Source organism: Sciurus carolinensis, chromosome 1 (assembly GCF_902686445.1).
Source record: "Sciurus carolinensis chromosome 1, mSciCar1.2, whole genome shotgun sequence".
Lineage (NCBI taxonomy): Eukaryota > Metazoa > Chordata > Mammalia > Rodentia > Sciuridae > Sciurus > Sciurus carolinensis.
Window position 1 is genome coordinate 45,043,038 of NC_062213.1, and position 13,285 is coordinate 45,056,322.

At 30.9% G+C, this 13,285-nt stretch overlaps 1 protein-coding gene across 1 annotated transcript; it reads left to right on the forward strand.

The window, feature by feature from the left end:
• The first annotated feature begins 199 nt into the window (after positions 1 to 199).
• Triqk (triple QxxK/R motif containing) lies at positions 200 to 11,340 on the forward strand. The gene is made up of 3 exons (XM_047547272.1): positions 200 to 224; positions 2,660 to 2,745; positions 7,962 to 11,340. The coding sequence occupies exons 1-3, from the start codon at positions 200 to 202 to the stop codon at positions 8,073 to 8,075; spliced, it is 225 nt and encodes a 74-aa protein (XP_047403228.1). The 3' UTR covers positions 8,076 to 11,340.
• Positions 11,341 to 13,285: the final 1,945 nt, after the last annotated feature.

Below are 13,285 nucleotides of genomic sequence, written 5' to 3' on the forward strand. Positions count from 1 at the left end.
TATTATTCTCATAAGAGGATGAGGAGTTTAGTTGAAATATAATACAGTATTTACCAATGATTTTATGGCACTTGGAGTAGAGTGATAAATTCTCACCTTGACTCTTTATTTGAATCTATTTTATGCTGTCATAATTATTAAAAATATTACATATCTGCAGATCAAAACTACATGGAGATTTTATCTCAATCCAGTTATAATGGCAGCTATCAAGAACACATATGGTAATAAATGCTGATGAAGATTGAAGAAAAGGGAACACTTTTACACTATTAATGGGATTATAAATTAGTACAACCACTATTGAAATCAGCATGGAGATTCCTCAGAAGACTGGGAATGGAACCATCATATGATCCAGCTATCCCACTCCGAAGTGTCTATTCTCAAGAATTAAATTCAGCATACTATAATTATACATGTATATCCATATTTATAGCAGCACAATTCAAAATAGCCAAATTATGAAAACAGCCTAGGTGTTTATCAACAGATGAATAGATAAAGAAAATATGATACATACACATGCACAGTGGAGGAATCTAGAGTGGAAAAAGGGAAAGCAACTTGGCAGGGGTGGTTGGCAGTGGATCTCATGAATATCAAAGGGAGACCAGAAGAATAGAGGAAAGGAACTCAGGAGAAGGAGGAGGGGAGAGAATAGAAAAATACTGGGGAATGATGTTTAAATAATATTGTTAAATTGTGTGCATGTATGAATATGTAACAACTAATCCTACCATTATGTACCAGTAAAAAATAACAAATCTGGAAAAAATTTTAAAAGACATAAAAATTTCTGTTTGATATGTTCTAAAAAACCCAACTTATTGCATATCTGCATGGAAATTGTATTGGTTAAAATAATTCTTTTTTCTTCACTTATTTTTTCCTCCATTGCACCAGAGATTATTTTAAGATGTATACAGGATAAAACAATAAATTACCTTTTGTCTTTGAATTTATAATTTTTAAATTTCCTTTTAGATTTTCATTAGAAATGTGCTTTGTAACCTTGAGTAGAGGAGTTTGATGTGTCACCATTTTCATTGTTCTGAACTGTTTATAGCTCAGCAGGAATAATGACATGAATAATTTGACTGTTCAGATGTGAAATCAGAGTGAAAGCTTGTCAAAGTTTTTTAGTAAAATTAAATGTTGCTAATTTAAAATGGGTCAAAGTGATATTTTTCTGCATTTTATTTATTCCATAACTTAAATTTAGATCCTTTGATATACATTTTTACAATTAGCTTATTTCTGGATCATTAAACCACATCATCAAATAATATTTATTAAACTTCTGCTCATAGAGTCAGAATATCTGGTATACTCCAGTGTTTAAAGAAAGAACACACTTCTTCCTTTAAAAATAATAATATATAACTCTGTAGCCAAACATATTTTATGTGTCTAATGAATACAACTATAGCATTTCTACATTGCTTCCATCCAAGTGATTCTCTTACCTCTGCCATTCCTAATTTTAAAAATCTATATGAAATTTTAAAGATGCTCCTGAATCATTAGAAGACATATTAAGAAACAGATTTATTGCACATTAAATTTTATGATATACTTTAGATAAACTGCTCTCAGATTTATTTCACTGCAAGGGAGATGTGTAAATTAAAGTTAGAAGTTGTATCATTTAGATAAAGGAGATGTATTGGTAAGGTTTGGAAAGGAACTGATCCTTAAAGGGAAAAGGATTAAGATGGAAACTAAAAGGCAAATTTAGAATGTGAAATAGATTATCTGACCATGTTAACTCCCACTCGAACAATATATTGAACTATTATATTAGAGGGTCTTTTGCTTCTGTTCCTAGTTGAGAGATTGGTTAACTGAAGGTATATTATCTAGTTAATGCCTTTGTGGTTGTTATTGAATCTGTTTTTCTGCCCAGGCTATATGTTACCTCTTTTGTAGCTTATTGGTGATGTCACCAGATGGTACACCAAAAAAAGAAATTTTGTGGCAATAATTCAGGTTTGCTCATTTTTGACTGTGAAACATTGAAACATGGAAGAATTGATTGAGCATAATATCAAAATATAGGGGTCCTATGTCTTTAATCTAGACACATTAATTCTGTCATATATATTAAGAGGAAACAAAAGTTAAATGCACATTTTTTTAATGAATTTGGGAGACTAAAATTTATTTACACATTCCTTCTTTAGTTCAATGAAAACTAGTGAATATTTCTCAAATTGATTTTATGAATACTAACTGTATCTATAAAAGTTTATAATTAGCTATTATTCAATTATGGAGACAAAGTTAATTTTAGCTATTAATAGGATCTTACATATCTTTATGTATACATTTGCTTCCAATTTCTTTCCAGTAATCTACTCTCTTTACTGTAAACTTATTCTACAAAAGAAGTTATAATTTTTTAACATTTATTGTACATCAGATCAAAAATATCTGTCAGACAAATAAAAGATGTCTGTCAGAATTTTCTTCCTGAGAAGTAAGAGAGGAGAAGTTGACCTTTGGGTAACAAGTTTATGGTTATCACAACTGGGAACAACTTTGCAAAGCTGTGTCCCTTTTTTACTCTATTTAAACATACTTCGACATTTCAGTTGACTGTTAAGCTTGAATTATATATAAGCATAACTCATTGTCTGAAACTCTTTCTTTCTAGGCAAACAGGATTATAAAAAAACCAAACCTATTTTACGAGCAACCAAATTAAAAGCAGAAGCAAAGAAAACAGCAATAGGCATAAAGGTAGACCACTATTTGATAACTTTATAGTTTGATATGTGTATGCCATTTCATTTTCTAAAACTGGATTGCATAAACATTGAATTCTAAATGTTTTATGACATTTCAAAATCTAAACATTATGCCAGAATTGAAGAATTTTGCAAAGAATTTACTTAATGGAAAACATCCTTCTTAGCCTGAGATTTGGGGCGGGGGGGGGGCGGGTTCTTAAAACAGTGTTACTTAAGAAAGACAGTTATTCTTAAATTTGTAATGTATTTTTTTCTCTAGCTACTTGTGTATTGCTCAAACATTTCATGATATATCTGGATTAAGTCAAAAAAATTTCTTTCATTTTCAGTGAATTTCATTTTATAGTTGGTTAAGTTGTAATTATATAAACTTAGATCATATATATATATACATATATATGTGTGTGCGTGTGTGTACATATATACACACACATATATATATATATATATATATATATAAAATTTTACTATTTTGTTCTTGTTGCCAGTACTCTTTGATTAAATTTTAATGACATTCCCAAACTTGTCCTTTTAGAAAACCAGTGTTTATCTGCTTAAGTGGGATAAATGCAACTGAGAATGATGTTAACAGTTATTAATTCAATGTGCTAGTACAATAAAATTTTACAAAATTATATTTCTATTATTACCCATGTTACTTATTTTTGCCAAGTACTAGAGTTGAGGTAAACTAGAAAAATTAATTTGGCAGTCTTACTACCTAATGTGTAAAATAAAAATGACCAGTACATATATTTATTTAAATATTAAAATGTTAAAAGGAGATTTTGGTTTTTATCTGGCAGATGAGAAATCAATTTTTCTAAGTTATAGCTTATAGCAAATGCCAAGGTATTACTACCAAGCTGTAACAGCTGTTGAACTGCCAGATGATATATTTGGTTGTCTTCCAGAATTTGCTATTATGATCACGAAAGAGTGCCTTCTTTTTGCTTCTGACTGCTGATTTTGATCAGACATTGCTGTGTGATGTGGTATGTTTTCACAACACAATCTCTTCAGTGCTGTGTGTCAGTTTTTAACGAAAAAATTAAATTATCTTTTTGTTGAAAAAAGGTTAATCTTTTGAAGGTTTTTTCTAATTCCATATGAAATTTCATTCATCTTTTAAAATATTTCAATGATGTGAATTTCTAAAATCAGTACTTAGGTTTTTATTTTATATTTTGTTACTTGATGATTTTCTCTTCTATCAACAGCCCTTTGTCATTGTCGTCCAGTAAATATGTCACTTACTTTTATCTTTCACAGTGCAGTGGAGTTTTTGTTTATTTGCTTGTTAGGGAAATACTGGGGTAACAAAATCCACTTGTGGCAAAGTTTAATTAGCAGTTAACAGATATTAGGAGTTGAAAAATAGTTCAGGCATTCAATTATTTATATTCCATTCTTTTACATACATCACATCCTTTTTTCTTCATTTGCTTTATAATTTTTGTTATTATTTTAATTTGAAGAAATAACTGTGATCTAGTATGAGATAAAGTCTCCTTTAGAGTACAATTATCTAATGTCCCTTTAAAAGCAGTATAAAATTTATCTTTTTTTGAGAATGTTTTCTTAGACTTCATTTATAATTTAAGGTATATACAGAAGAGTTTCTGACATCAGAATATAACTCCTTTTTAATAAGCTAGCATATCATTTTGATTTGTAAGCCTGTGGAAAACAAAGACCTTAACTTTGAATACTGTTTACTTAGCTTGAAAATTTATGTGAAGAGCCCATTAAGATGATATGAAACTTTTTAGAATCAGAACCATGAAGGTGTTTTACATTTCAAATCTGGCATACTAATTAGTTTGCCCTGTCAAACTTTGATTGCCTTGTCATTTTGGCATAGGATTTTAAATAACAAAATTTCTTTCAGCAATTGCCATTTAATGCTTTTTAATTTCCCTAGTGAGTGATTTTATCCATATTGATAATGTCAGAGAAGCAACTAAGGACTAATGAACATCAAACATGTTTGGCTCTTATCTAGTTGGTAGAGAATGACCATAATATTATACTATTTTATCACTTTACTACTTATTCCTTTGAATGAATCATAGTTATGCACTTCAAACAATTTGAATCTATAGAGAATATGAACAGGTGCATGGAATAGAAAAATAACACCAGTGACAACAACTCTGAACATATGATGAGGAGGCCTTGGATCACATCCCTTTCAGTCCTCATAATTGCCATGGTCTAGCTGAGTCTAGGCTGCAACATTTGTAAACTGGAGATTATACCTTTTACCCCATATTACAATACACACATCAAGCACTGAACTTAGCACATAGAGTCATTTATGAATTGTTAGCTGACTGAGAAAATGCATGTTAGAAATAGCCATATCTAGTTCGTATAAATAAGACTTCCCTAAAATATTTGCCAGTGGCCTTCCTTTACTTGAACTATTTCTGCATTGTATGACTCTATCATGTTAGAAAATGTTGTCAGATTTGTTGTGGGATAGTACTATGGATTAGTGTTGTAATGTTTTAAACGCATTACAGGACTTTAATATCCTTTTTATAAAGATCATATAAAAATTACTTAAACCATCATGTGTTTAGAAATTACTATAAGTATCACAATATTGTACAATCTATGGAAAAAATATGAGTAAGATGTGATTTTCTTGAAAGAACTTAGATAAGAAGTCACATTAAATCAATAGTACTGATTGCAAATCACAGGCTAGAGATATGAAGAATTATACAATAGAGACTTTTTTGTTTCTAATGCTTTCTGTAAGTAGACATTTAATAATAGAAAATGTTTTGGGGAGGAGTTAGTGTTTTCAGCCAAACATGAGTAGATTGTGTTAAAATCTCCAATTAATTTACAGTTGAGAAGTCATTCACTTCTTGTGTCTTATAAATGTAAATAAAATGTCCTACTTTATGCCATAGGAATAAATAATGAAGACTGTAGGGTTGACATGAGTGCCATCTAAAAATATTTGCATAGCTAAGTTTGCTATTTGGTTACTGTTCAATTAAAAGATTATGTTTTAAGAATCACAGCATCACTAAAATTTTTTTTAGAATGCAAATATCTGTGATCCCTAGCATGTTGAAGGAAAAGGATGTAAATTTGTTAGTTAATTTGCTGTTTAAAAGGTTTATTCAAAAGGCATAATCATAATAAAGATCAAAAATTTAGTTTCGCTACATAAATAAAATATTCAGTGTCAACCAGATCCTGCCAACAATCCCTTGAGATGAGCAGCTTGAAATGTTACGTTTGTTCTTTTTCGTTATTTCTGACTTAAAGCTAAAAATGTCCAAGGGGCAGGGAAGTCATAAAAGTCTACCAGTTTCTTAAGTTATGGTTAGTGTCATCAGCATCCTGAAAGCATTATTCTCAATTTTTACCATTTTTCAAACCCCCCAAACTTTTCTTCTCTACAGCGTTTGTCTCCTCAACAAAATTTTTGGTCATTTTGAGGAAAATTATTTTTTCTACCTCCTCACCCAATGTTTCCTAAACCATCCCCCTGCGATATGTAGAACAGACGTAATTGAATTAATGGAACTTCTGAAGTTGTAGTCTACGAATAGTGTCTGCTTTCTACCCTTAAATTTCTTTTTCATGCCTCTGGATATCCTAGAAGTATACAGTAACAATAATTCAGAGTTGTTTTAAAGACAAGGAGTTGAAAAGTAGCAATTAAAGTCGATTATCAATAAGAAGAGAAGCATGGCCTCCAATCAAGAATAAAAACTTTATTTTTGTATTAAGCTTGGGTGAATGGTGACTGCTGTTGATCAGTTTTTTTTGTCCACTATACAGAACAGATGGAGTTTGCAGTTGTGTGTCACTTGTTTATTACATCCTCTTAAAATTAGTAGCTGTGTAACCAGATGGGTCTGGGAGCACAGCTGTGGATATAAGAAAATAAATGAAACCTGTCTGATGCTGCCATGCCCTTTTGAGATGCCAAAGTGTTCCAACTGTAACAAAGAAAAATTCACTTTCATTTGACATTATATTGATATATTAGATTTTAAAAATCAAGTCTTAGAAAAATTGACACTGAGTTTTTCAACCCCATGATTTTTATTATTTAGTTTCATAGCTTGGATAAATAAATAGATTTAATTATGAAGCTAAAACTGTATAAAATTATCTATTTGTAATCTCAACACTCAGGTAAAAATTCTCTGTTTACTATAAACCAAATTCATTTTAAGGTTCTTAAAGTTTATTAAGTAGCATATGTTGAATTACTTTATGTTCTTATGAAATGTAAAATATATTCTTGTGAATGCAAATGCATAAAACAATGTGAGGGAAGGGGTGTGATACATAAGTGAAAATAAGAAGGGAATATCAGGTCTTTTCAAATACCAAACCAGTACTCTATTTGTTCCTTTTTTGTTGTTGTTGTTAAGCCAAATGACATGCTAATATTGAGAAAATTTCCTTACAATACATACACACACATTTTTTGAGAAAGAATATGATTTTTATAATATATATGGTAAAATTTGGTCATTTAATGTAGTTGACTAATATAATCTTCAAATTATCCAATAAAATATCCAGTATCATGCTACACAGTTGTGGTAAATTGTATTTTATCATGCTTCATGAGCTGAGTACCAAGTTTTTGTTCACCAACAAGATAAGCTATAATAGGATTTAAAATTTAAAAATTAGAATTTGAACAAAGTAATGATTGAGGATATGTAATCTAGAAATTGGTTATAGTAGCCATTTTTCCCACTAAAAATAGAATGATGTTTTTCTAAAATTGTGCAAATGCTATCACCAAGAGCAAATATATTTTTGAAGCAACAAATATAGTTAAACAACTCAAATAGAAAACAGATAAAATGTATGTGCACAAACTACATTGCTTACAACCAACATTTTGATGTATAAACTATGAAAAGTTCTTAAAACAATAATTTTTAATTTTACTATTAGGAAAAATACTAGATTAACTAAAAGTAATAATAGAAATGACTCACCCACTGATGTACTTGCCATTGAAATGGGTACTGACATGAGCAAAATACGTTTCTTAATAGCAAAAAATGTTGAACAGAAAGAATGTGATTATTAGCTTCAAATGATTCATTCCACACTGTGGAACAATATGGTTATTTTATCTTATAAAACTGATGACATTAACCAGTCTCTTTCCATCAATTTCAAGTCTACCTTTTTTTTCTTCCCCAGGAAGTTGGCCTTGTACTTGCAGCTATATTGGCCCTCCTGCTGGCTTTCTATGCTTTCTTTTATCTCAGACTGTCCACGGATGTTGAACCTGATCTGGACCCAGATGAAGATTAGTTGAGCAGCAATCAATATTTGAAAGGGAAATAATTTTATAAAAGCACCTATTGGGACCAATACTTTCTGAAGTACTGAAACTACAACATCTTCAATATTTTCTTTTGGTACTTTCAGTTTGCAGAGATATCTTTTTAAATACTTGTATAGGATATCAAGAAAGAACCTTATGTAGCAATGTGGTATAATGTAGGCTACCAGATACATTTATAAATCTGTCAACTTTGACAGGCACCCTATACACATTGTATTTATATAAAATGGATAACATCCAAAAGTTTTCAGATGTCTTACCTAACTTACATGTATAACTCCATCACTTACAGATTATTAAATCTGTTTATGTTCTGTATACATCATAGGTAAAAGTATATATCCTCATTTCCAGAAACATACTCAAATCATATTCAGAACCTAGGAAAGATGGAGAAGTCATGGGAAATATTTCTTTTACAAAGAAATCCTGCTTTCTTTCCAGACATATTTTATATCATTAGAGAGACTATCTGCACATACATCTACAGTAATCTTTTTCCTTCTTTGCCAACTGTTCAGTGCACATGTGCTCCGTCAGAAATGGCACCTGGATGACAGAAGCTCAAAGAGTCACATATGTCTCTAAAATAGAGTTCCTTCCCTCTTGGGCTGCCTGAACTGGTGTAAATAGAAAGTTCGGTTGATCTTGATTTTAATTAACTTATTACTCTATTAATACAAACTTGGAATTCTATTTTAATTATGTTGTTCTTGCTGCCTGCAGTATCAGTTTGCCCTTCTTGTTAGGGAGATATGTAACAATCTGTCATTTAATTGTGCAGTCTTTTTCACAGTGCAGAATAGCAGAAGTCTTACCTATTCAGAATGATTTTCTTGGGTTGTCTCCTAAATCTGAACAATACAAAGTTGTTTTACAAAATTACATTTTATTTCTTAAGAGTTAATCAATTAGAATTCTTTAGGGGAAATAATAGAAGAAAATATATGCCTCATATTACTCTCATATGTAGTTTTCTTTTTATATGATCTTTCAAATGCCTTTACATTTTTGGAGCATAATGCCTAGTATATTCAAAATTTTTTTGATAATCAAATTTTACTACATTTTAAAAGGACACAAAACATAAAGCTTAAAACAATTGGAAATTATCTGTCCATAGAAGACTTGTTAATTACCTTATATAAAGATACATAGAAAATAGATATTTCGAGATATCTGCGTAATGTGATTCATAGTGTTCACATATGAAGAATAAATACAATATTCAGATTGTTTTAATACTGGTCAGGTGACAAAAGTTTTGATAAGTACCCTAGAAGTATTATGGCTTTATAAGCAGTTTCTTTAAAAAAAAATCTTTGGTACTTTTGCAAAAAGTTGAATATGACAGTGTAACGTTATGCTCTGTAGAATTTTTTGAAGTAGCATAATTTATTTCATCAGTGTGAAAACAGCCAAAGGTTCCAATATCCTCACAGATTATTTATGCCAAACATCTGAGGACAAAATTTAGCCAGTGTTATTTACTGGATTCTTCTCTTGAACTCACAAACTCAAGAGACAGACCAAGAGTTCTTATATCCTCACCACAGTGGACCAATCCAAGTGGCATTTTTAGGAAAGGTTGCAGCATTTTGTGCCATGTGGTATGTCTGTTCGCAAAGTGGGAGGCAAGGGAATATCCAAGCTGGCATTTTGGATATGATGGGCCTTTTACTTTCCTGAGTGACATGCCACATGTCAAGAAATACTGCTTTCCTCCACTCCCATCACATTTACGTGAACAATTTTCATTTAGTTATTTCCCTCCCATATGGTGTTAAAAACAGTCATATTAAATAAAGATTATTCCTGGTTTTCAGTTTTAATTTAAATGAGAAGATATGTAATAATTGCTTATTAGATACCTATCCAAGTGAGATATTAACTGAGTTTACAGTATTTAAAATAGACAATTATGTTCTTGGAAATGTTTGAAATTTTTTTCATTTTGAGCAAAACTTTATCATTCTGTTGTATTCATGAGGTTCTTTTTGGGGAAAATGATAGTAATAAATATTAACCTAAATACAGTGTAAATATAGACAAATTTCATGACCTAGTTTTATTGATATCCTAAGTCCAAAGCTAGTACATTTGTATGACTGATTGATTTATGATGGCCTCAGAAAACCATAAATCCGAAAGGTTAAAAGCTTTGATTTCAGCAAATAGCAGGTAACATGAGATGACATATGTTTACACAACAGTTTTTGTGAAATACAAATTTTGTGAACTCACATTACCTGGGAAGCAGCCAATATTGTGAAGAGAAATCCCAGATTGAAAGTCTGGTTTGAATCTTTGAAGACAGAAAGGTGATATCTTTTACTGTTTCAGGGGATTGCACTTTTGAATAGTGAGTGGCATTTGGCATACATCTGAGACTAGCATCAAACAAATTTTAGACATGGCTATTTTGCCTGCAATAATTTACTGCTTAGAATAATTCAGAAGACAAAAGCAGAAAAAAATTATAATGACTTTTCAGAATGTTCAAATCTATTTATTAACATACTGTGCAGAATAGATTTCCAAATAATCAGGAAACTTAAAATACAGCGTATAAAATACTGTGAATGAAGTATGAAGAGTTGCTGGTTCTTGTTTTGCATGGAAATTTAGACTAGGGTAAAGAATGTATAAATTATCTGAGGGGAAATATTGTAAAAATCTAACCTCATCTAGTATTTCTTTTAAAACCAACTATTTCAGTAAAAATATAGGATTGGTGATTGTTTTAAGGGAGCAAAATATATAAAGAGTATCTCTTATCAGTTTTTCAAAAAGACAGAAGAAATGTTCTCACCCCAACTAATGATTGTAAGATCTGAAAGTATCTTCTTATTCATTTCTGTCTAATCGCATAATAATCGGCACATAAATTTAATAAATGCATGTTAATATTTAAGTTAATGTATTTTAGTTCTCTCAGTCTATATTTCTTGATGTATAGATGATCAAAAATTCTTTGAGTTTAATAAATAAAATTTAAACATAATATTGATCAATAGCATTTAGCATTTATGAACTGGTTGTATTGGGATACATATATTTATATCTATAAATATAGATGTTGGTATTTTTCATTCTGATTCTCTTGAAAATTAAGACAACTAGTCTTAAGGTTGCTATAAAATAGAAGCATTGGCTTTTCTAGTAAATCAAGTATGCATATTTGTTTTAAAAATGCTCAATATTTGAATTCAACTTAGCATGCGTCTTCCCTCCAAATGAAAATAAAACTAAAATTTTATTATGTTTATGAATTTTGCAAGTTCTAAAAGTATATAGTCAATGTTGATTCAGTAGAGTGACTAGTGTTTTAAATAAGTTTCAGAAATCAACTTTTTAAAATTAAACTTATTCAATTTTAATGTATTTCATCCATAACATAAGGTTGTTGAACAAGAGACAACCTAAGATAATTTTATATTCTCTCCTTAGCAACAATTAGACTTCTTTACACTTACCTGAGGCTTCTCTGAGAAGATTCCTACCCCTTCTCCCTTAGCAGCACTGCCTTCTTTTATTAGAATTGTTCCATTGTAGTAGTCTGGATAGAATGATGTTTGCTAGATTTTGTTCCTCTGACACCATATCTAGAATCAGTACAACCAATAGAAAAAAATTGTAGCAGATGAATTCAGAACCTACAGGAACATTCTTATCATTTTTTGAGGTTTTTAACTAGAAAGGTAAGTATACAGGGAACTTGGAGCGTCATGTAAAGAACTATACTCGTGTGGAAATATCCATAGCAGATCAGTAATTCATTTAAAACAATTGAACTGCAGCCGTATTCAGCATAGTGTCTCCTTGTTATACAGTTTTTTTTTATCCTTAGCAACAGATATGAGATCCTTATTTCAAGAAAAATAAGATACTTTACATGCCAGAAGATTTTTTTTTTTTTTGATGACAGTACCCCCTCCTATTCTTCATTTTTTAAAACAACAACCAAATTGGTAGGGAGGCAGCCAAAATTTGAGGTACCAATGCTTCTCGAACAGATGTCGCACCATTATTTTTTAGCTCGTTTAGATGAATAAACATGTTAAACTGTGAAGTATTACATTTTAGATTTTTTCATTAAAAAAAGAGACAATCTGTTTACTGTCCTAATTGAGACAACAATCCTTGTGGTTGCCAGTTTTGGCAGTCATAACAATGAACTATAAATATTTGGACCAATCAAGTAAATGGTGACTATAAAGGCTATAGCATGTGTAAAGTTCTGTTTTCACGGGCACCCCTCTTAGTATGGCATTTTTTTTCTGACTTCTTCAAATACAATTGTTTGTGTGAAACTGAAGTTTCAAGATAAGCCTAAAAGAAATTGATTTCAATATCTAATTTCTTTCTAGTTTATCATCCCTTTTAGTGCTCAACTATCCATCTGCTTGTAACAAATTGCTTCTACAGTTGCTCTATTGAATGTGACAAGGCAGGTCTTCATTGGATTGCCTTCTCTGTATGTCCTAGGGTACCATAAAATTCAGAGGGTTTTTTTTTCTTTTACTTTTTTTATACTTATAAAATGAGCTAAAGATATTTAAAGTCTCTTAAATTGCAGACGTTAGTTTCTTTTTCAGATGAGGTTTTACGAACAAAAGTTGGTGGATGTAATGCTTGATACAATGACCTTCAGCAGATCATCTTAGCCTCTACTAGAGTGGTTTACTTGAAACACCAGTGTGAGAGTTGGTAGACTAGAGAAATAACCCACACGTGAAAAACTATTGATGATGCTAGTGCCAGTTTGTGATCCACACAGGGACTGTTCTTCCATGCATCTTACTTGAGTGCTTCAGTTCAGCTCCCTTCTCCAACTCTTCACCTTTCACCCACTGTCTCCCTGTTCTTAGTTTGGGCAGTCTCCAAAGTTCCCTCCCTATTGGTTTGAACCCCAGTGGTACTCTGATGGGTTAGTACTCTTTCATACTTCATGAATACACATACCTAGTATTACCTATAGAAAGTATTAACTACCTCTGCTCCTTTACTTAAAATCCTCACTGTTCTTCACCTATTTTCCTGACTCTCATTTCTTAACTGCTTTCATTTTTATTACTAATCACTTGTATTACCCAAAAGTAGAGAGAATAATATAATGATCTTCTATGTAGCATCACTTAGTTTCAGCAGTTATAAATATTTGCCACTCTTATAT

Excerpts from the sequence above, each read along its gene's own strand:
- Triqk (XM_047547272.1), top strand. The coding sequence starts at position 200 with ATGGCAGCTATCAAGAACACATATG. Across the intron at positions 225-2,659 it reads AGCTATCAAGAACACATATG|GCAAACAGGATTATAAAAAA; the intron begins GTAATAAATGCT and ends CTTTCTTTCTAG. Across the intron at positions 2,746-7,961 it reads AAACAGCAATAGGCATAAAG|GAAGTTGGCCTTGTACTTGC; the intron begins GTAGACCACTAT and ends TTTCTTCCCCAG.